This window comes from Eulemur rufifrons, chromosome 30, assembly GCF_041146395.1.
Source record: "Eulemur rufifrons isolate Redbay chromosome 30, OSU_ERuf_1, whole genome shotgun sequence".
NCBI classification, from domain to species: domain Eukaryota; kingdom Metazoa; phylum Chordata; class Mammalia; order Primates; family Lemuridae; genus Eulemur; species Eulemur rufifrons.
In genome coordinates, this window is record NC_091012.1 from 103,816,525 (window position 1) to 103,839,249 (window position 22,725).

General features: G+C 46.8%; 2 protein-coding genes across 3 annotated transcripts in view; one reads left to right on the forward strand and one right to left on the reverse strand.

The window, feature by feature from the left end:
* Positions 1–22,725, forward strand: part of SYN1 (synapsin I) — a 41,999-nt gene that overhangs the window by 11,253 nt on the left and 8,021 nt on the right. For both annotated transcript variants that reach the window (XM_069464393.1, XM_069464394.1), the window contains exons 2-5: positions 234–291; positions 394–485; positions 1,405–1,561; positions 1,718–1,807. In XM_069464393.1, coding sequence (XP_069320494.1) covers positions 234–291; positions 394–485; positions 1,405–1,561; positions 1,718–1,807 — 397 coding nt within the window. The remainder of the gene's footprint in view (positions 1–233; positions 292–393; positions 486–1,404; positions 1,562–1,717; positions 1,808–22,725) is intronic.
* TIMP1 (TIMP metallopeptidase inhibitor 1) lies at positions 16,481–20,642 on the reverse strand. The gene is made up of 6 exons (XM_069463586.1): positions 20,592–20,642; positions 19,564–19,692; positions 18,263–18,342; positions 17,978–18,104; positions 17,607–17,731; positions 16,481–16,748 (listed from the first exon to the last, which is right to left on the reverse strand). Exons 2-6 carry the CDS (start codon positions 19,682–19,684, stop codon positions 16,578–16,580), a joined length of 624 nt encoding a protein of 207 aa, XP_069319687.1. The 5' UTR covers positions 19,685–19,692; positions 20,592–20,642; the 3' UTR covers positions 16,481–16,577.

A 22,725-nucleotide genomic window follows, 5' to 3' on the forward strand; every position in this document is an offset into this window, starting at 1 on the left:
CATTTTATGGTTTGCAATGTCCTATAACAGTTATGCACCTCCATGAGGATTACAACAGACTTTATTGTTCACAAAGCACTGCTGATTTTTTCCAAGTATTGCAACAATTCTGAAGCACTTTACAGTTTCTCTAGTAGCACCAAAGGGGCAAAGAGGTCAAGGGACTGGCCTGGGTTTTGTCTTCCATTCTGATACTTGAGCATTAACATATGTGCTCTGTTTTTCCTCTCCAGGGCAAAATACTTCAAAGGGAAAAAGATCCATGGAGAAATTGACATTAAAGTAGAACAAGTAAGTTGGGGCAGGTGGACCCAGAAGCCAACTGTCCAGACTGCAAACTGAGTGATCCTTTTTGTTGATGTGGGTGAATCACCAATTTTCTCTCCTTCCCAGGCTGAATTCTCTGATCTCAACCTCGTGGCTCACGCCAATGGTGGATTCTCTGTGGACATGGAAGTTCTTCGGAATGGGGTGAAGGTCATGCGGTGAGTGTGAAAAGAGTACCCAGGTGTTGTGGGAGAGGCATGAGGACTCCCTGAGAGCTGGCGGAAAGTCCCCACCTCCCCACCCATCCTTCTGTGAGCAAGAACTTAAATGCAGAATATGGAGAGGTAGCTTTTCTGAAGAAGAGCCAAGGACCCCAGCAGACCACAAGCCAAACTTTTCAATTATTAATTAAACAAACATTTGTTAAGCATCTAACTGCATGCCAGGTGCTGCTTTCAGCGCTTTCCATCCAAGAAATATTTATTGAGCACCCACTCTGTGCCAGGAGCTTGTCTGAAAGACAAGAAAACCTTGGCTTTATGAAGCTTACCTTCTACTGTGAGATACACACAATAAACAAATAAGTTTAAAAATGCAAAAGAGCTAAGAAAAATATAGTGGTAAAGCTGATGTAGGGATTGTTGGATGGTGGTGGGGTCTTCAGTTTGGATAGGGTGGCCCAGTAGCATGAGGGACATTTGAGGAGAGACCTGAAGGAGGTGAAGGAGTGATCCATGCAGACATATAGCAGGGGGTGGGATGTGTTGGGATGAAAGAACAGCCCTTGTAGAGGCCCTGAGGTTAGAATTTATTCTGAGCAGCACACTTTGGAGACAGCTGGTAGTCTGAGAGATTGTGACCAGGGAGCTGTCAGAGCTGAGTGGGTAAGATGCAGGCTGACCGTGGTGAGGAGGGGAGCAGGTAGGAAAGGCTTAAAGGGGGTGACCAGGTGGGGAAAGGGTAGAAGGGGTGCATGAGGCAGAGAGAACAGCTTGATGTGTGCACAGAGGTTAAGAAACCATTCTGCAATTTCTAGGAGCTGTGAATATTTAGAAACTTGATCTTTGCTCCAAGGGTAGTGGGGAGCTTCTTGCCCGGGGGAAGGGACCTTCAACACTCCTACCCCTGCCACCCCAGGTCTCTGAAGCCAGACTTCGTGCTGATCCGCCAGCATGCCTTCAGCATGGCACGCAATGGAGACTACCGCAGTTTGGTCATCGGGCTGCAATATGCTGGAATCCCCAGTGTTAACTCCTTACATTCTGTCTACAACTTCTGTGACAAGCCCTGGGTGGTAAGTGACAGAAAGGGTGCCACTGGCAGAGGGAATAGCTTGTGCATGCATGTGGGAGCCTGAAAGCGCTCTGATTTGGGGGAAGTGAGGACGTCCAGATGCTTAGAGTCCTTCCAGGTGAAGGACTCACGGGCCTGTCTCTCCTGGTTCTCATAGTTTGCCCAGATGGTTCGACTGCACAAGAAGCTGGGGACAGAGGAATTCCCTCTAATCGATCAGACCTTCTACCCCAATCACAAAGAAATGGTGAGTTCGGAGGAAATAGAGTGGGAAGGAGGGAAAAGAGTTGTAAGTACTGCAATAACATTACCAATGTGTGTGTTACCAACGGTACGATACTGGAGAGTGCAGCCACTGTGCGAATGTGGAGGCATAAAATTGTTTTGTGATAGGGTCTGTTAATACCATGAATTTCCTTACAGTGACAAGTGTAAATTAAATCATCAATCCCAATATTTATCAGATCCTGTTGCTCATATTATATATTTTTTCCAGCATTAAAAATCAATTTCTAAATTAACAGAATTAATGAAATGAATCAGATTGTATTACCTATAGAATAAATCAAATCATTGTTACTAAGAGTATCAAATATTCCTCCTGATAGTAATTTTACCCATATTTCTAGGCAGGCATGGTGGCATACACCTGTAGTCCCAGCTACTCGGAAGCTGAGGCAGGAGGATCGCTTGAGCCCAGGAGTTTGAGGCTGCAGTGAGCTATGATCACACCACTGCACTCTAGCCTGGGCAACAGATCAAGACCCTGTCTCAAAAAAAAAAAGAAAATAAAAAAATGTATTCAAAAAAGAAATCTTGGCCGGGCGCGGTGGCTCACACCTGTAATCCTAGCACTCTGGGAGGCCGAGGTGGGCGGATCGTTTGAGCTCAGGAGTTCGAGACCAGCCTGAGCAAGAGCGAGACCCCATCTCTACTAAAAATAGAAAGAAATTATATGGACAGCTAAAAATATATATAGAAAAAATTAGCCGGGCATGGTGGCACATGCCTGTAGTCCCAGCTACTCGGGAGGCTGAGACAGGAGGATCCCTTGAGCTCAGGAGTTTGAGGTTGCTGTGAGCTAGGCTGACGCCATGGCACTCACTCTAGCCTGGGCAAAAGAGTGAGACTCTGTCTCAAAAAAAAAAACCAAACAAACAAAAAAAAAAGAAATCTTACCTGTATTTCAAATTAGGATTACCAATAAAAATTATCAGAAGTGTTATAAATTGTTTACAAATGGAAATTAAATTGTTAGTTACTGTATCATAAAATATAACCACTAATATTACAAATTGTCACCAATACTGCAATCATTATTACTGATGTAAATTATGAATACCTGTTATGAATTAAATTATAGTTCCTAATAGAAATCAAATAATTATTACTAGTATCATGAAAGATTATAGATATTATTACAAATGATTATTGACATTACAAATTATGGTCTAATATAAATTATAAATGCCTGTTTTGAATTATAGTATACTTAATAATAGAAATCGAACTATTACTAATATCATCAAATGTAACAACTAATATTACAATTGATTACCAGTGTTACAAATTAAGTTTATCAGTATAATTAGTACCTATGTTGTGAATTGTTATAATTACTAAAAGAAATTAAACTATTAGTACAAACAGTATAAAATATTGTTACAGATATAAATTATTACCAATTATACAAATTAAGATTATTAATATAAATTATGAGTAGTACAGTTATTAATCAGATTTTAGTTACAAATAGAAATTGAATCATTGTTGTTAATGCCATCAAATCTTACAACCAATTTTGCAAATTTTTACTAACGTGACAAATTATTTATGCAAATAAGCACCAATTTTATAACTAAAATTATAATTAATTATCAATACTGACCCAACATTACCAACTTCATTAAATAAACAGTGATATTAATATTACAAACTCTTACCAGTATTACAAATTATGGTCACTGATATGTTAACAGTAGTATGAATTAAGTTTACTTACAGATAAAAATTGAATCATTAGTTCTAAGGGAACTCAATTTGGTTTTTTTTGGTTTTTGTTTTTTGTTTTTGAGACAGAGTCTCACTCTGTTGCCCCGGCTAGAGTGCCGTGGCATCAGCCTAGCTCACAGCAACCTCAAACTCTTGGGCTCAAGCAATCCTCCTGCCTCAGCCTCCCGAGTCGCTGGGACTACAGGCATGCGCCACCATGCCTGGCTAATGTTTTTTCTATATATTTTTAGTTGTCCAGTTAATTTCTTTCTATTTTTTAGTAGAAACGGGGTCTCGCTCTTGCTCAGGCTGGTCTCAAACTCCTGACCTTGAGCGATCCTCCCACCTCGGCCTCCCAGAGTGCTAGGATTACAGGCGTGAGCCACTGCATCTGGCCAAACCCAATTTGTTTATCATTATTATTATTCCACATTCTTTGAGAGACAGTAGAGCAGAATGTGAATAAGAGCATGGACTCCATAGCCAGAATTTCTGTATAGGAATCCTAGCCCCACAATTTATTAGCTGCCTAACATAGGAAAAGTGACTAAACACTGTACATACTTCCAGAGAGCTGGTGTAACAATGAGATTACTTAATAAATGTAAAGTGGTTAGAACGCTGCATCTCACATGTATTAACTGCTACCTAAGTGTTGATGAAGTTCTCCTTCTATTCCTAGGTGGTTGAGTGTTTTTATCATGAAAGGATGTTAGATGTTGTCAAATGCTGCTTTTGTGTTTATTGACATGATCATGTGGGTTTTGTGCTTTATACTATGAATATGGTGTATTACATTAATTGGGTTTTATGCAAGTTGATAAGTTCATAAGTTTGTTTATGATACATCTAGGTGTCGACACTTGCATTCTTTTTTTTTTTGAGACAGGGTTTTGCTCGGTCACCTAGGCTACAGTGCAGTGGCATCATTGTAGCTCCCTGCAACCTCAAACTCCTAGGTTCAAGCTATCCTCCTGCCTCAGCCTCCCAAGTAGCTGGGGCTACAGGCATGTGCCAGTACCCCTGGCTAATTTTTTTATTTTTTTGTAGAGACAGGCTCTTGATTTTGCTCAGGCTGGTCTCGAACTCCTGACCTGAAGCAATCCTCCTGCTTCAGCCTCCCAAAGTGCTAGGAGTACAGGCATGAGCAACTACACTCAGTGCCACTTGCATTCTTGGGCTAAATTTTGCTTGGTCATGGTGTAAATCCTTTTTATATGTTGTGGGATTTGGTTTGTTAGTATTTTTTTGAGGATTCTTGTATCTGTATTCATAAGGGACATTGGTACATAGTTTTCTTTTCTTATGATGTCTTTGTTTGGTTTGGGTATCAGGGTAATACTGGCCTCATAGAATGAGTTGGACAATGTTTCTTCCTCATCTATTTTTGGGAAAATTTTGTGAAGATTGGTGTTAAATCTTTTTAAACATTGGTGTTAAATCTTTTGAACATGAATTCACCAGTGAGGACATCTGGTCCTGGGAATTTCTTCATAAGGGTTTATTTTTTTATTCCTAATTCAATCTCTTTACTTGTTACAGGTCTATGCAGATATTCCATTTCTTCTATTTATTTATTTATTTATTTTTATTTTTTTGAGACAAAGTCTCACTCTGTTGCCCGGGCTAGAGTGAGTGCCGTGGCGTCAGCCTAGCTCACAGCAACCTCAGACTCCTGGGCTCCAGCAATCCTGCTGCCTCAGCCTCCCGAGTAGCTGGGACTACAGGTGCTCACCACAATGTCTGCCTAATTTTTTGTTTCTATTTTTAGTTGCCTGGCTAATTTTTTCTATTTTTAGTAGAGATGGGGTCTCGCTCTTGTTCAGACTGGTCTTGAACTCCTGACCTCAAGCAGTCCTCTTGCCTTGGCCTCCCAGAGTGCCAGGATTACAGGCTTGAGCTGCCATGCCCGGCCAAAATTCACTGATTCTTTATTCTGCCAGCTCAAAGCTACTATTGCAACCCCTATAGTGAATTTTTTATTTCAGTTATGATGCTTTTATCTCCAGAATTTCTTTTTAACATAATTTCTCGTTATTTATAGTCTCTGTTTATTAGGACAACATTTCATGCTTTCCTTTAGTTCTTTAGACATGATTTCCTTTAGTTCTTTGAAAATATTAAAAATCACTGATTTATAATCTTTGTCTATTAAGTGCAAAATCTGGGCTTCCTTGGGGACAGTGTTTGCTTTTTTCTTTGTTTTGGGGCCGCACTTTTTGTTTCTTTGCATCTCTCATAAATTTTTGTTGAAAACTGAACATTTTGATAATATAATGTGGCAACTCTAGAAATCAGATCCTTCCCCCTCTCCGGGGTTTGTTTTTGTTGCTTTTTGTTTGTTTTTTAGTGACTTTCTTGAACTAATTCTGTAAAGTCTGTACTCTTTGTCATGTGTGGCTACTGAAGTTTCTGCTCTATTAGCTTAGTGATCAGCTGATGATTGGACAGATATTTCTTTAAACACCTGGAGCCAGTAGGTCTTGCAGGCTTTGCTGATGGGCTGTGTGTACATGTTGGAGTGCACCTTTAACTCTCAGGCAGACTGTTTACAACTTGGCCTTAGCCTTCACTTCCTGCTTGTGCAGAGCTTCAAGGTCAGCCAGAGATCTTAGCCATGCACACAGCCCATGCATATTTGTGGCTTTCTAGATTCCTATGAATATGTCAGAGCTTTTCAAGGCTCCTATTGACATCTCATTACCTAGATTTTCATTTTAAGTTTTTTGCTCAGTTTGTTATTTGTCCTAACTGTTATTTGTTTTATGAAAGGGCCATGTATGCAAAGTGACCCCCAGACACAGAAGTTGCTGAGAAACCAAAGAACGAGGCAGACAAATCCAGTTTGTCAGTGGAGGGTGATTTATTGGGGAACTTGTGGACAGATGCGTGGTCTTGGGCAGCAACAAGACAGCTAGATCTTTGCACTGTTAACGCAGAGACCCAGGGCTTAGATACTATAGGAAAAGGGCATACATGCTCTCTATATAGGGAAGGTACAGGACAATTAAAGTCAACCTCAGGAAAAGACAAGAATTAAAACAAACAAAGAGCAACAAAAACAAACCCTGGGGAGGTGGAAGAGTCTGATTTCTAGAGTTGCCACATTATATTATCAAAATGTTCAGTTTTCAACAGAAATTTATGAAAGATGCAAAGAAACAAAAAGTGTGGCCCAAACACAGGGAAAAAAGCAAACACTGTCCCTGAGGAAGCCCAGATTTATGTATGTCATAGCCTGTAATTTGTGTGATAACATCAAGGTTGTTTTGACCTACAGGCAGGAGTTACGATAAACATGTGCCCTTACACAAGGAAAAGCAGATAAAGTGGCAATCTTAGGGGAATTCCTGGATCCGGGAGTTATCCAGAAGTCAACATAGCAGATTAGCGTCTAAGATGGAGTTACTTTAGCCTTCACATTGTCGCTGCCTCAGGCAGCTGCTATGTTAAATAATTGTTGCTTGTTGTTTCTGAAAGGCACCCCCCAGAGAAAGCTGTTTGTTTGAGATGAGTCCTGTGGGGATTTTCCAGAAAAAATGCCACACAGGTCAGATAAAGATAGTTCTTTGGGAATGGAGTTTTGGAGGAACTCCAACCCCGTTCTGCCTCCTCCAGTGGTTGCAAGGCTGCTGGTTTTCACTGGGATTGCAGAGCTGTTGGTTTTCAAGGCTCTTGCAGAGGTGGGGAGAAGGGGGTGGGTACAGGGAAAACTCAAATGCCACAAAGCTTACTATTCTTCCCAAGATTCAGCCATTTTTCTTGAGTAAATGCTTCCTGAATTGTAAACTTTGGTCAATTTCCAGAGTTTTGACAAAGTTGGTTAAGACAATTTTTGCCAGTGTTCTCACTGCTTTTATGAAGGAAAGGATGTTCCTAGGCTCTTACTCTGAGGTTTCTGCTGATGTTACCTCCAGACACAGCTTGCTCTTTCCCAGCTCCAGCCCTAACTAACAGTATTTTAAGCCAACATCTGGGAGCTAGATGTACTCATAGCTACTGGAATATCCTTGCTTCTAGGCCTTCTCATTGTACAGAGCTAGGAAATTTCACTTCTCTCTCTCTCTCTCTCTCTCTCTCACTTCTCTCACACACACATATATAGGTTGTCCTCTAATTCAGTTCAATTCTGACATAATCTACCTGGAGGTAGTGTCAGATCACACAGGTTAAGGATGCAGATCCACAAGACTAAGCCATCCTTCCAATGCCAGTTGCAAGCTGCAGGTTGTTTTACTTGTGCTTTTGACCAGCTGGCTATAAATCAGTGTCCACAACCCCCTCCTGGGGCGTCACAATGTGTATATATATGTAATGTCATATATGTATGTGTGTATATATATATAATTTCATGTATATACTTTTATATCTATATAATGTGTTCATATCAATACCTTCAGTTCTAATCGAACACATTGCAGAGTTCATTCTAGCCTTCCCCATTCGATATTCATATTTCCCTTTGCTAACAGCGAGAACCCTAACCTCCACCACCATCGATGTATTCAGTCATTTGCTCAATCCTACAATACACAGAAAGATTTTTAGAATGGCAACACCTATACCACTGGAGAAAACAAACCCACTAAGCTAAAGCTTGAGATTTGTTTGTCCTTTTTATGTCTTTAGACTGAGGGCATGCAGTCAAAGTGCTGGATTCACAAGTTACTTGGTTTAGTTCACTTTATTTCTCATTCAGCATGGTTATGTTATTCATTTTATTTCAGATACAGTTTGTTTCTCTTAGTACTAAATTTTAGTTTTTTCTCTATCCATGGTGATTTATATTTGTTAATGTAAGACATTAGCATTGTTCTAAATGTCAAAATATAAAAAGACACAGATAAAATTGAAAACCTAGATGAAAATGCATAATTTCCTAGAGAAACACAGTTTACCAAAATTTACCCCATTAGAACTTCACAGCCCAATTTCCATAAAAGAAAGAGAATGTTATTAAGGAACTATCCCCTAAAAAAGGATGAGGCCCAGATGATTTCACAGGGGAATTCTACTGAACTGTTAGAGACCAGTTAATCCCAATGCCACATGAATTATTCCAGAGAATAGAAAATGAAGAGAAACTTCCCCATTATTTTTTCTTAAGCAATTATAACATTAATAGCACAAAAACAGGCTGGACACAGTGGCTAACGTCTGTAATCCCAGCACTTTGGGAGGCCGAGGCAAGAGGATCACTTGAGGCCAGGAGTCCGAGACCGGCAACAGTAGTGAGACCCTGTCTCCACAAAAAAAAAAAAAAATTTAAAGCCAGGCATGGTGATGCTCACCTGTAGTCCCAGCTACTCAGGAGGCTGAGGCAGGAGAATCGCTTGAGCCCAGGAGTTTGAGGTTGCTGCGAGCTAGGCTGATGCCACGGCACTCTAGCCTGGACAACGGAGCAAGACCTTGTCTCCAAAAAAAAAAAAAAAAATTGGGAAAAATATTATGTCTGTACCAAACATGCACAGAACATTGGATTAGGTATTATAACTAATCTAGAGGTGATTTAAAGTATACAGGAGGCTGTGTGTAGGTTATATGCAAATACTACACTGTTTCTTATCAGGGACTTAAGCGTCTGGGGAGTTTGGTATCCGTAGGAGGTCCTGGAACCAAGCCCCCCAGAGATACTGAGGGACAACTGTATAGCATGACCAAATGAATTTCCTTCTGAGAATGTAAGACTGGCTCATTCTAAGTAATGTATCAATATAATATAATGTATTAATAGCCTAAGGAGAAAATGATGTGATTATTTCCAGATATTTAGAAAGCCTTTGACAAAACTCAACACCCATTCTGATAAAGGCATCCAAAAATAGAAATCAGTTGATACCTCCTTACCATGGTAAAAATTTGTATACCTCAACCCTTAAGTTATCATCTTAACTTAATGGGACAACGCTGAAGGCATGGCCACTAAGAACAGGAACAAGGCAAAGTGTGCACCATCTGCACTTCTTTTCAACATTGTACTGGAGGTATTGAACCAATGCAATTAGACTAACAAAAATAATTGTAGGCTGGGCACGGTGGCTCACGCCTGTAATCCTAGCACTCTGGGAGGCCGAGGCGGGAGGATCGCTCGAGGTCAGGAGTTCGAGACCAGCCTGAGCAAGAGCGAGACCCCGTCTCTACAAAAAATAGAAAGAAATGATTTGGACAGCTAAAAATATATATAGAAAAAATTAGCCAGGGATGGTGGCTCATGCCTGTAGTCCCAGGTACTTGGGAGGCTGAGGCAGAAGGATTGCTGGAGCCCGGGAGTTTGAGGTTGCTGTGAGCTAGGCTGACACCATGGCACTCTAGCCTGGGCAACAGAGCGAGACTCTGTCTCAAAAAAATAAAAATAATTGTAGGTGTAAGAATGGGTAAAGAAGATGTAAAAACATCTCTATTTATAGATGATATGACAGTATACCTGGAAATTCCCCCAGAGAACCAATAATAAATCTAATTCAAACAATAAAAGAATTCAGTAACAGCAAAATATAAAATCAACATACAGAAATCAGTAGTTTTCATATATACAAATAACCAGACAGAAGATATAATGGAAGCGAAAACATCATTTACAAAAACAACAAAAGCAGATAAAATACTGTGAGATAAAGTCAACGAGGGATGTGTAAACTTGTATGAAGAAAAGTTTAGAACACTCCTGAAAGACACAAAGGTAGACTTAGGCAAATGGAAAGACAGTCCTTGTTCTTGGATAGAATGAATCAACAGCTTAAAGATGTCAGTTCACCTTCTCAGGTCTTTAATTTATAAATTTAGGGCTGGACAAGGTGGCTCACACCTGTAATCCTAGCACTCTGGGAGGCCAAGGCAGGAGGATCGCTTGAGGTCAGGAGTTCGAGATCAGCCTAAGCAAGAGCGAGACCCCATCTCTACTAAAAATAGAAAAAAGTTAGCCAGGAGTGGTGGCACATGCCTGTAGTCCCAGGCTGAGGCAGGAGGATCACTTGAGCCCAGGAGTTTGAGGTTTCTGTGAGCTAGGCTGATGCCATGTCACTCTAGCCCAGGTGACAAGCGAGACTCTGTCTCAAAAATATATATATAAATTTAATGCGATCACCCAAAATATATCTACAAACTCATACCTGGAAATGGACAAGTTGATAAGTAAAGCTCATATGGAAAAGCAAACATGCAAGAAAAACCCTGGAAAACCCTGAAAAATAAGAGTGAAGAGAGGGGATGGGACTGACCCTCCCAGACCGCAGGGAGTCTGACACCTCTGCCACCAGGCATATTATGAAGCTTTTCTCATTTAAACAGTCTGATGCTGACTCATGAACAGACACACTGACAGATTAAAGGAAGAAAAATTAAAAGTCCAGATATAAATCCATGTACATATGGAATTTTCGTATATGATAAAAGTAGTGACTCAAGTCACTAGGGCAAAAAGGGACATTTTATTAATAGTAAATCTTTGTTTTTGGCACTTAAATTCTTCATTCGTCTGAAATTGATTTTCACATACAATGTGAGGTAGGTAGGGATCCAGGTCATCTTTTTCCTCATACGTCACCCTTTCTCCCCACTGAGCCAGTAGGCCACCTCTGTCATACACTAAAATTTCACAGATGCACGGGGGCAGCTTCTGGACTTTCAGTTCTATTCTATTAGCCACTTTCTCTCTGCCTGTACCAATGCCACACTATTTTTTTTTTTTTTTTGACAGAGTCTCACTCACTCTGTTGCCCGGGCTAGAGTGCCATGGCGTCAGCCTAGCTCACAGCAACCTCAAACTCCTGTGCTCACTCGATCCTCCTGCCTCAGCCTCCTGAGTAGCTGGGACTACAGACATGTGCCACCATGCCTGGCTAATTTTTTTCTATATATATTTTTAACTATCCAGATCATTTCTTTCTATTTTTAGTAGAGACAGGGTCTCGCTCTTGCTCAGGCTGGTCTTGAACTCCTGACCTCAAGCGATCCTGCCACCTCGGCCTCCCAGAGTGCTAGGATTACAGGCGTGAGCCACCGTGCCTGGCCCACACTATTTAATAACTACATTTTCTCATTAATTCCTGATGTCTGGAGTTAATGTTGCACCTCCTGGCTATTCTGTAGCTGTGTAGAGGCTATTTTTGTCTGGGACGGACAGAACAGGACTTCAGAGGCCAGGAAGAAGGTGGAGTTAATGGTGGGTAATGGGGGCGCAGGTGGCAGAGGCCTTGGACTCCCTGCAGGCCAGCTTGCCACTGCTTTTTCCCCTTTTGTCCTCTTCCCCACTGTGTGGCACAGGGGCAAAAGTGAGGCTTGGATTTGCCGGGGCAGCACTGTGAAGCCCTGTTGGGAAGGTTGCCCAGCTTCCGTCATGTGGCAGGAGACACATATCGGGACTCTGGCACCGATGCTCCAACTATTCCCATCCAGGTCGCAGGCTGCCTAGAATCCCCTCAGGGCTGCTCAGCTCAACTGCGTCTAAATAGTCATCACTGGGTGTGGGGCAGACATGGAAGACCCTGCTCACCCCAGCTTCGCCAGCCTGGTGGTCTGCCCACATCAACCTGCTCGTGCAGGCCTGGGAGAGGGCTGCCGTGGGAATAGGGAGTCACCCCTCCCAACACTTGCCACCTCCACTCAGGTGACTTATAGTGCAGCAGATATTTACGGAGGGCTCACGATGTGGTTGCTGGAGTCCAAGCCCAGGGCCTTCTCTGGGCCCAGGATTCATGGTCCTTGGGGAGTGGAGAAAGAAAGGGGGCTTTGGGGAGAGAGTGAGCAGGGGCAGGGCTGTGGGACTTGTGCAAAGGAGCGAGGGCAGGAGTGAGTGAGGAACTAAAGGGGGCACAGGGCGGACGTCAACAGGGTAGGGAGTTTCTTTATTGAGATATAACAACTTCAGAAGAGGGGACAGAGCATGAATGTTCCGCTCATTGAGTTTTCACCAAGTGAACACGTTCCTGTCGCCTGCACCCCCATTAGGAAACAGCATGACCAGAACTTCAGCACGGTTAGCAGCTGATGGTCTTCGGGAGGCTTGGGGCAGTGGCTGGGGGCTGTTGAGGAGCTTGGGAAGGTCTAGGAGTTTGAGGAAGGTGGACAGCCACCAGCTCACTGTGGCCAAGTAGAATTCTGGGCCCGAGGCAGGAGGCTGTTGCGTGTGAAGGTTCAATAGCAGACATCAGGTCGCCAGGGAAGGCAGCCAAGTTTGGGGCTTCATGTTCTTCTTGCCGGTGCTCAGAGAAATGTCACCCCACGCACGGACATGGTGCAAGGTTGGGATTCAGGGTATGTGGCTTTGCGGGAGGCAGGGAACCCCCGGAGGTGGTGGAGGTGCCACACCACTTCACGTGCTTCTGCCAGTTTCTGCTCCTAGAAGAGAAGGGCAGTGGGGGCCAGGGGACAGTGACACTACATAGGGGACAGTAAAAGGGAGTCACAAATGGAGAGGGAATGGCGAGGAGCAGGGATGGAGAGTAGGGAACATGCAGAAGGAGCAGGGGACAGGAAGCAGGGACTCGGAAAGGAAGTGGGAAACAGGGACTCCTGGGGCTGCGGGAAACCTGGGGAGCCACTCGATGCCCAGTTGCAGCCTTTTCTGTAGAGTCAGGAAGGCCCTTCTCTGCTCCTCCCTGAGCCCACTCCAAGGACACACCCCTGTATCTCGTGAACTGCAGGTTCCCATCCCTCAAGGAGCCTGGGGGGCAGGGGCCATGCCCTGAGGGTCAGTAAAGTGTGACCGTATATCCCTTGACTGGGACATACTGTGATCCCCAGGGGGCCAGTCCCAAAGATTCAGGACATCATGGGCTGGGGACAGAATTTGCTGTGCTGGGCTAAAATTGTTTCCTGAGGTGGGGGCTCTTGGGGGGACAGAACTCCTCAGGGATGGGTACTCTTTGCTCCAGGGCAGAGGGAGGCCTGGGGGTGAGGAGTCATACAGGATGGGGACAGGTTGGCTGACTTGCGATGAGGAGCCTGAAGAGGAACCTGTCCTCATGGACGTCAGTACAGCCGTTCTGGGTGGGCATGTAAGTGGCTCTCACCACATCACTCTTTATTTTTGGGTGCTTCTATGAACCAGAGGTTCAGGACCCCATTAGGAGCTCTGATTGTCTGTGAGGGGGAAAACGGAGAGGGACACTGGGACTGAGGAGCATTTATGGGGTGGGGGACTGGAGTCTTAATACCATATCAGTAGCTTTTGGGTCTCAGAAACATACCCCATTCTTTCAGCCAGAGCAGGGTGAGGGGCTTATATTTTGGTGAGGAGACAGGTGTTGGGGGGAAAGTGGGCATTAGATTGCTGCTACTAATCTTATACATTATCTCTAATATTGTATATTATCTTTCCTAATATCAAACATTATTTGCAATGTTGTAAATAATCACTACTGATAAGAATGATCACTACTGAAGTTATAAATTAAATTATAGTTACCATAACTACTACTACTAACTAATATCTATAAGTGTATATGCCTAGAACTGTTGCAAGCACTTCACATATAGGACCTCATTTAATACGTACATTGTCCCTTTGAGTTAGGCATTCTTTTCATCCCTATTTTACAGAGGAACTGAGGCTCAGAAAGGCAGTATGATTTCCCCAAGGACACAGAGCTAGGACCTGGAAGGGGCAGGGTTTGAATGCAGATGACCTGGCTCCAGCGTTCATGCTCTTAATGACTACGCAACACTGCCTGTCTAGAAATTAAGTCGCTGTTGGTAACATGACATGTTAAGTTATTATTATGAGAGTTTAATCTGTTTTGCCCCCCCAAAAAAAACCCAAAGGGCAAAGACATCCCATAATCATCCTCCAACCCCAGCACAGACCTTTGGAGGATTCTGGGTAAGGGCTGTGATGCCCATTTTTAGGGAGAATGACTGAGGCTCAGGTGAGGGAATGGCTGGTCCCCAGGTTACCCACCAAGCTGGGCCTCGTGCCGCACACCTCAAACAATTGTGACCTCCACATGCTTCCTCTTGGCTGTCAGGGTGTCCCAAACAGAGGTTCACACACAGACACACCGAATGCTGGGGATGTGGGGGTACTTACTTTACTCGCTTTAATAGATTTTCTAGAAGAGTGATGGGGGATATGGGGGCCCAGGGCTACAGATCCTGCCAGGAGCTCATGGCAGGTCTCTGGGGAGGAGGCCTTGTATGCTGTTCTGGACTCCATGCTGCATGGGTCTTGATACAGGACCCACCAGTATGCAGGTGGACAGGTCGGCAGGAGAATGGCCCCCACATTGGGTTCCATCCTTGCCACCTGCTACTTCACCTTCCTCCCAGGACTTAGAATGGCTGAGGGCTCAGAGATTGGACCCTGAGGTCAGAGAACAGCTCAAGAGTGCAGGGAGCTGATACTGGGGTCTTGGGAATTGCCAGCAGCTGCCAGACTCTTGCAGGCCGCTGAGGGAATAGTGACAAGGTCACTGAGGTCAAACCAGGGCCCAGCCCTTTCCCCCTGCAGTTGTGCCCATCAGCAAAGGCTGCCACCTACCCCTTTTGGTAGACAGGGTTCAGACTCTCTGGGGGCGTAACCAAGTGTAGATGTTGACGTAGAGATTGTTGCTGAAATGCACATTCCCTGCTCAGGCGGATAAGTACTGGGTGTTCCAAATGTGCCCATTCTGATGCAGGAGATAATTTGGGCCCTGGGAAAACCTCCTAGGAGTGCAAAAGGCTCTGGGACAGGACCACAGAGGATCCAGGGAGCTGCACTTGGTGATCTAGAATGCCCTAGAGACGTGGATTCTTATTGGTAGGAGCAGTGGGTAGTCTGATGAAAGGGAATTTAGGGAGTTCTTTTCTTCACCAAAAAGATATATTGGGGCCTTTTTAAAGCAGGTTCAGGTGAACAGGAGCACTTGGATGCTCCACTGAATGTGTGTACCAGTCTGAAATTCTGATTACCAGGGGCCTCACTTAAGTCAGGACTTTTGGAGTGAGCAGGGGCCAGGGACTGGGCCCAGCCATGGGAGCAGGAGGGCCTCTCACTCAGCTTTACTGGGCCCAGCCATGGGAGCAGGAGGGCCTCTCACTCAGCTTTTATGGAGGAAAATGAGCCGGAAAGGTGACGGTCAGGTCTAGAGACCCCAGGTTGGGTGAGAAGACAGCTGGGTGAGCGTGTGTATAGAAGGTACAGGCTGGCGGACCTGGCTTGTCCTGATTTTGAACCTTCCTACATTTCTTTGCTGTCATTATTTCCTTCAGAGTTGGCCAGAGAACTGAGGGAAGGCGAGGCAGGGGAGGGGGGAGGAGGGCAGGGCTTGGGGACCGTGAGGTCATACCTTCTCCCCGTCCCACTTCTCCTATGCTCCAAACAACCCCTTCCAAGGAATCTCCTGCAGGCCATGGGTGGGGAGCCACTGCTACCCCATCTTCTGGAGTCCCAGGCGGGGTTATGGGGGACTCTGGGTACCCTGGGGGTTTCCCTTTCACACAAGTCAGACTCATGATACAAAAACCTAAGGGTGGGGACACTAATACCCACAGATTTGGATGGAGCATCCTCACTAGACAACATCAGCATAATGCTTGAGGCAATGAGAGCCATTTGCCAATCGATAGGGCATTTGTCAATGAGCTTGTCCACTGGCAATATTTGTGAATGGAGAATTCTAGTAAAGCCATGACTTGTCAGCAGAGGAAAATTTATTAACTAGAGAGCCCTGGGCAAACAGCAATTATAAATTAGTATAGAAAAATGTTTTAAAGTATTGACTAGAGCAATTGATTCCACAAGTTATAGTTGATAATGCAGGTTAAGTGACCATCAGATCTCCAGTGCTAATGCCAGTGTTGAGAATTACTACCAACACATCAGATTTTATGTAAAATATAACAACCCAACATTTGCCATTTCTCAACTCCTTGGCCTTGGTCCCAGGGAGCTTCCACCAGGTCATCTGAGACATGGGTTTGTTCCCAGGCACTACACAGAGACAGTGTCTGCTGGTGGCAGTTCTTTATTTCATTGTCTGGAAGAAGTATGGGAGAGGGAAGGGGGCAGACACTCTGCAGGCTTCAGCGTCCACCGGGGGCAGGATTCAAGCCATCCGGGGCCGCAGGGACTGCCAAGTGCACATCCCTGGCTCCCGTGGCAGGCAGGCGAGGTGGCGGCTCTGGAAGCCCTTCTCAGAGCCTTGGAGGAGCTGGTCTGTCCACAAGCAATGAGTGTCACTCTCCAGTTTGCAGGGGATGGATGAACAGGGAAACACCTGGAAGGGAGGAAGGAGGCACATCTCTGAGGGCTTCTCCTCCAGCTCCTACCTCTCCTCTGCTATCACCTTGAGCTGCTGGGGAACCTTGGTGTCACCCCACCTGAGTACATACCCAAGAACAGCCCCTCCCACCGCAGGGGGGACAGTCATTGAGCTCTGGGGGGGGGGGGTGACAGTAAACCAGCAAAAGGATCAGTGTCCTGTAATGGTGGCTGGGGAACAGTCGTTGCGGGTCAGTCAGCCAGGTCTCCTGGGGAATAGTCCCATAGAACAGGGAACAAGCGGCAGTAGTAGGGAATGGTGGGTGGGTGAGGATCTTAAGCATAGGAATAGCCAGTGGGGCTCTGAGACAGTCACTAGGGTCAGAGGACATTCGAGGCCATCAGAGAATGGTCTTGGAATAGCCAGAAGTTCAACATAACACCCTCTGGTGTCTGCACGGTCAGAGCTGCAGAGCAACACTCAGATGTGCTGAGGAAGAGTCAGTGGGTTTGGAGAAAAGCACTTTGGCTTCTTGGAGAACATTCCGGGGAAGCAAGAAACAATCCCAGAGGCTCAGGAATGGACAGTGGGATTACAGAATAGTCACAAGGGAGAGTTAGAGGGACAGGGAACAGCAGAACGTCCAGGGATCAGGCAATCTCAAGGTATGAGACACAGGGCAAGGGAATAACCAGAATTTCCAAGGAAGCAGTCTCAGGTTTGGGGGAATAGCAAGAGAGACGAGGGACGGCCCCAGGGTTCGGGAGCAGCCACAGGGACAAGGAATAGCTGCAGAGAGCAAGAAGCCAGGCTCCGGTTTGGGGAGGAGCCCCAGGAACGACGTCTAGGTGGCGGGCGGGGCCGGGCGCTCACCGTGCATTCCTCACAGCCGGCAGCGTAGGTCTTGGTGAAACCTCGGCGCTGAGCGGGGCTCAGACCGTGCCAGGGAGCCAGGAAACTGCAGGTGTTGATGTGCAGGAGCCCGTCCCGCAGTTTTCCTGGGAGGAAGGGGGAAAGCCACAAGCAGCTTCTGATTGGCTCGGCCGGGGGGCTGCGCGGCGCCTGATTGGCGTCTTTGGCGCACAGACCCCACTGGGCAGAGGCCCGGCCTTCTGATAGGCTGAAATCGGGTTGGTCCCCGTTTCAGCAGGGACTGTTCCCATCAGAGCCTCGCCCCCTGACTGCTGCTAGGCCGCGCCCAAGGGACGGGTTGGCGTGGCACAGGGCGGGGGACGGGGCCTCACCAGCGATGAGAAACTCCTCGCTGCGGTTCTGGGACTTGTGAAAGTATCCGCAGACGCTCTCCATGGCGGGGGTGTAGACGAACCGGATGTCAGCGGCATCTCCCAAGGCCTGGAAGCCTTTGTACATCTGTTGATGGATGGGGGAAAGTATCTCTTTTACTGACATAATCCTCCCACTCCACGTTCTTCCCTGAAGTCATATAACCTCGCCAAGCCGTGGCCAGAGGCTTCTACTTTGAAGAGAAGGCAGCTGTAAGGAACCGCTGGGGAAGGGGCGGGGAATACCTTGGTCATCTTGATCTCATAACGCTGGTGTAAGGAGGTGTGGTTGACTTCTGCGGTCCCCACAAACTTGGCCCTGATGACTGAAGGGAAGAAAACGAGTCAAATGGGCCCATAAAAAGAAAATAATTATAATAATACCAGCAAAGTACATACGTAAATGGGGATTTGGGGGTACCAGACAGCTTACTAAGCAATTTACATTTGCTAATTGATTCATCCATATATGGAGTCTCTACTCCTTGCCACACACTGCTTTAAGCCCTTTTTCGTATATTCCTTTGTTCATTCGCTTAACAAATATTTTAGAGCTCACACTGTTCTGGGTGTTACGGACACAACAGGGAGCAAATCACAGAAATCCCTTCCTTTGTGGAGCTCACATTCTAGCCAGGGGGAGACAGACTAAAAACAAACAAAATAAATAAGTATATGGAATGTTAGGAGATATTAAACGTCATGGGGAATTACAGAGCTAGGTAAGGGAGTGACAAAGATTCTCCGCTTGACCAAAGTTTAGTCAGGCTCCTGAACCTTCTCCCAGGCCCATCTGTGTGTGCACGTCCTTGTAAAATTCAGTTAGCAAAGAATTTGCTAAGTCAGTTTAGCAAGAAAGCCCCCATCTTCCATATCTGATCATCTTCCGTATCTGATCCCATTCGATATCTAATCAGGTTCCACACCCTGCACCAACCCCTAGGTGATGTCTGATCCCTCTGACCCATCTTCAGCCAGAGTCCTGTTAGGTCGGTTTAGCCAGAATCCCCCTTACCCCTGATGTTTCCTCTCAGTGATTTTCCATCCACTGACCCCCACCCTGCTCCCACTGGCCCATGCTGTATTCGGAGTTGAGCCCAATCTCTCTCCCCCACTGCAAGGCAGTGATCCCTATCTATACCTATCGCAATGGTCCTGGACAAAGTCTGCTGTACCATACTATTAACAATCACTGCTGATACTTTTCTCTTTAACAGAGGATCAGGGGTACTAATGGGCAGGGGGTAAGATTTTAAACAGGGTGGTCAGGGAAGGCCACCCTGAGAAGGTGACGTTTGAGGCAACCAGCCATGTGGATACCTGGGGGAAGGGCATACCAGGCAGAGGGAGCAGCCAGCACAAAGGCCCTGTGGCGGGCTTGGGCCTGGCATACTCAGGGAAGTGTGAGGATGCTAGTATGGCTAAAGTAGAGTAAAGTGCAGGGGGAAGTGGGCTCATCCCAGAGGTAAGTGCCATCGTGGAGCCCTGTCTGGCTGAGAGAGGCGGAGAAAAGCAGCATGTGTGGGCAGGGTGGGGTCCAGACTCACCAAGGTCAGAGCTGCAGAAGGCCGTCTGCGGGTGGGGTGGGGCGCAGGTGCAGGCTCTGCTGGGGGACGTCAGCCACAGCAACAGCAGGATGCCGGGGACCAGGGACGCAACGGGGGCCATGGCAGGTTCTGTGCGGGGAGGGGATGTCAGGTAGCCCCAGCCCAGCTGCTCTGCCTGTCCCATCCTACCCCAGAGCAGCAGGGGTGGGGGCATTAGGGGACTGGATTTGGGCTTGAGGGGGTTGAGGAGTTTGGGGATTTTAAGGGGGTTGGGGAGCCCAGAGGGGCTTAAGGGTTTAGAGAGTTGAGAGGATTTAGGAGTTTGTGTAGTTTAAATGATTGAGGGACTGAGTGAGCTGGGGGCTTTTGGGGGTTGTGGCATTGGGGGAATAAGAGGGTTGTGGAAGTCTGAGGATTTAAAGTGGTTGGGGAAGTCTGGAGGTTGAGGAATTTGGGGTTTGGGGGCTGGCAGAGTTTAGGGGAGGTTGGGAGTTTAGGGCCTGTGTATATTAAGAGATATAGGGGGCTGTGGGAATTTAGGGAGGTTGAGGAATTTGGAGGAGATTTGGGCTTTAGGGACCTGGGGGAGTTTGGGGGTTCAAGGGGTTGGGGATTTGGGGGCTCAAGGCGATGGGGGTTCTTGAGGGATTTGGGGGCAGAGGAAGTTTTGAGGCTTAGGGAGTTGGGGATGGAGGAGTTTGGGGGATTTAGGAGCTGGGAGAGTTTAGGGAGCTGCAGCGGCTTGGGGTGGTGATTTAGGGAGCAATGAGGAAATTTAGGGGGTTGGAGGCACTAGTGGTATTGGGGGGTCGTGGGTTTGGGAGAGTTGAGGATGGATGTCAGGGGTTCGAGGAAGTGTGGAGTTTCGGGGTTGGGGAAGCACTTCCAGCCCCAGGCCCCCTTCCCCCTTGACCAGCTCCCGGGGTCCTGGTACTCGCAGCCCTGGCCAAGAAGACGGGCATCTGGCCCCAGCACACAAGCTCCAGCCCAGCCCAAGGCCCTGCTTGGCCACCCAGGCCCCTGCTTACCTCTGGTGTCTCTCTCGGCACTGGATCTGCGGCGATGGCGGCAGGGCTTGAGCGCTAGAGGATAAATGTCCACGCGAGGGGCGGGGGTGGCAGCGGTGCGGAAACCACAGGCCTCCAGGCTTCCTGGATGCATTACTCATCCGCCCACCATCAGCGCAGAAGCCAAGGGGCGGGCCGAGGGCTGCGAGAGGAGATACACCCTCCTCCTCTCCCTCCCCCTGAACCTCCCCCTGGTCAGCCCCCTCCCCCATCTCCACATGGGGCACCGGTCCTTCAGGCGGCCTCAGTGGAGAGCGTAGAGGCAGGATTCCCCCAGTTTGGTCCCCTAAAATCTCCATAGTCTACCAGTGACCCACATCCCCCAGGTCCCCATGGCTGAAGCCTGAATTAGTTCATCCCTTCAACATTTATTGTGCATCTACTGTGTGCCGAGCACACAAAAATTCCTTTCTTGCTGTGTCTGTCACTCTGATGAGGGGTGGCAGAAGGGAAACATTAAGTGGAGGGAGATGAGGCAGGTGAATGAGGAGGAATACAAGGAGGGGAAACTGAGGCACCGAGAGATTAAGTGACTTATTGAAGATCACAGAGTTAATATGTGGCAGCACTGAGACTGGAACTCAGGTGACGTGAAGCCAGAGCCTGGGTCTCAACTCTTCTCAAAACACACAGGCAAATAGCCAGCATTTATATAGCACTGACTGTGTACCAAGCACTCAACATAATTTATCTTATTTAAAGCTCACGACAAGCGTCTGCGGTGGGGACCGGTATTATTCCCATTTTATGGATGAGGAAATATGAGGCGTAGAGGATGGAAGAACTTTCCCAGGATCACAGGGTGTGGCTGGGATTCAAGCCTCGGCTAACTGGCCCCGGATCCTAACCCAGGAATGGCACAGAGCTAACAAGGCGGGAATGGTGTAGGTGAATTAACGAGCATTGGGAGGGGGGGTGAATGGTGGTGAAAGCAACAAGTGAGTCAGTAGAAAACCGGTCCGCACCCCATCCTGCCCTGCCCCTTCCCCACCACTGTCCCACGCCCCTGGTGGGGGGCGGTGTGAGGCAATCCCCACTCACCAGCTTCCTGGTGATGCTGGAATCTTCCCTGGGTTCCGGATTAACATCCTTGGTTAATTCGAGGGAGGATAGACCAGTAATAATGATGATGATAGTGATGATGGCAGCCACTTATTGAGCACTTACTGTGTACTGTATGCTGAAGTCTTCGTATAAATTGTCTCATTCACTCTCCTGTTACCTCTCTTCTAATTAATAGCTTGATTAACTCAGGGAGGTTAGCTCAATAATAACAGCAACCCAACGGAAACTGCCACCAGCACTTACGATGTATCAAGCACTGTTCTAAAGTCTTTGTATATGCGCATCACATCGTGGTGCATTAATGCTAGTTAAGGAAGGGATGTTAGTTAAGGAAGGGATGTTAGTTAAGGAAGGGATGCTAAAGCAACAGTAATAGTAGTACGCAGCGCTCTTTGAGGGTTGAGGCTTACTGTGTGCCAGATATTGTGCTAAGCGTTTTTCCAGAAAGAACTAATTGATTCCTCACAACAGCCCTGTGAGTTAGACACAGCTCATATTCTCGTTAAACAGATGAGGAAACTGAGACAAAAAGGGGTCGAGTGACCAGCCCAGGAATGAGAATGAAGAAATGACTCTGTTGGAGGGACCAAAAAAGGAGGAAGAGAAGTAAACCAAAAAATGTGAAGCAGCAAATTGTGAAAGTGAGGGAGTGAGAGTGAATGAGACAGGGGGCTGAGTAACACGGGCCGGGGGGAAGTGAGGGCAGGGAAAGTCCTGCCTCAGCCCCTCGCTGACCCTGGTTCTGATGCCAGCTCTCTAATTCTGAAACCTGAGTCAGCACAGAGTTTTGCCGACTGTTTACATGTGAGGAGTTGTGTGTATCTGGGTTATTGTGCAGATTTAAAACAGGTGGGGGGGCATGGAAGGACGCCCGGGTGTGTGACCACCTGGGAGTCAGATGGGCGGGGGGCCATGGAGGCCAGCTGGTACCTGACGACCCCCACAGCATACCAGGTGCTTGGGCCTGATTGTGCCCTTTGTATAGATCCAGAAACTGAGGCCCAGAGAGGAGTCAAGTGACCTGCCTGGG

Bases quoted from the DNA above. Each gene is read 5' to 3' on its own strand.
- TIMP1 (XM_069463586.1), bottom strand. From the start codon at position 19,684: ATGGCCCCCGTTGCGTCCCTGGTCCCCGGCATCCTGCTGTTGCTGTGG. The intron at 18,343-19,563 runs GTGAGTCTGGAC...TCTTCCCTTCAG, and splicing joins CTTCTGCAGCTCTGACCTTG to TCATCAGGGCCAAGTTTGTG. The intron at 16,749-17,606 runs GTGAGCGCCCGG...CCTCCCTTCCAG, and splicing joins CCGGCTGTGAGGAATGCACG to GTGTTTCCCTGTTCATCCAT.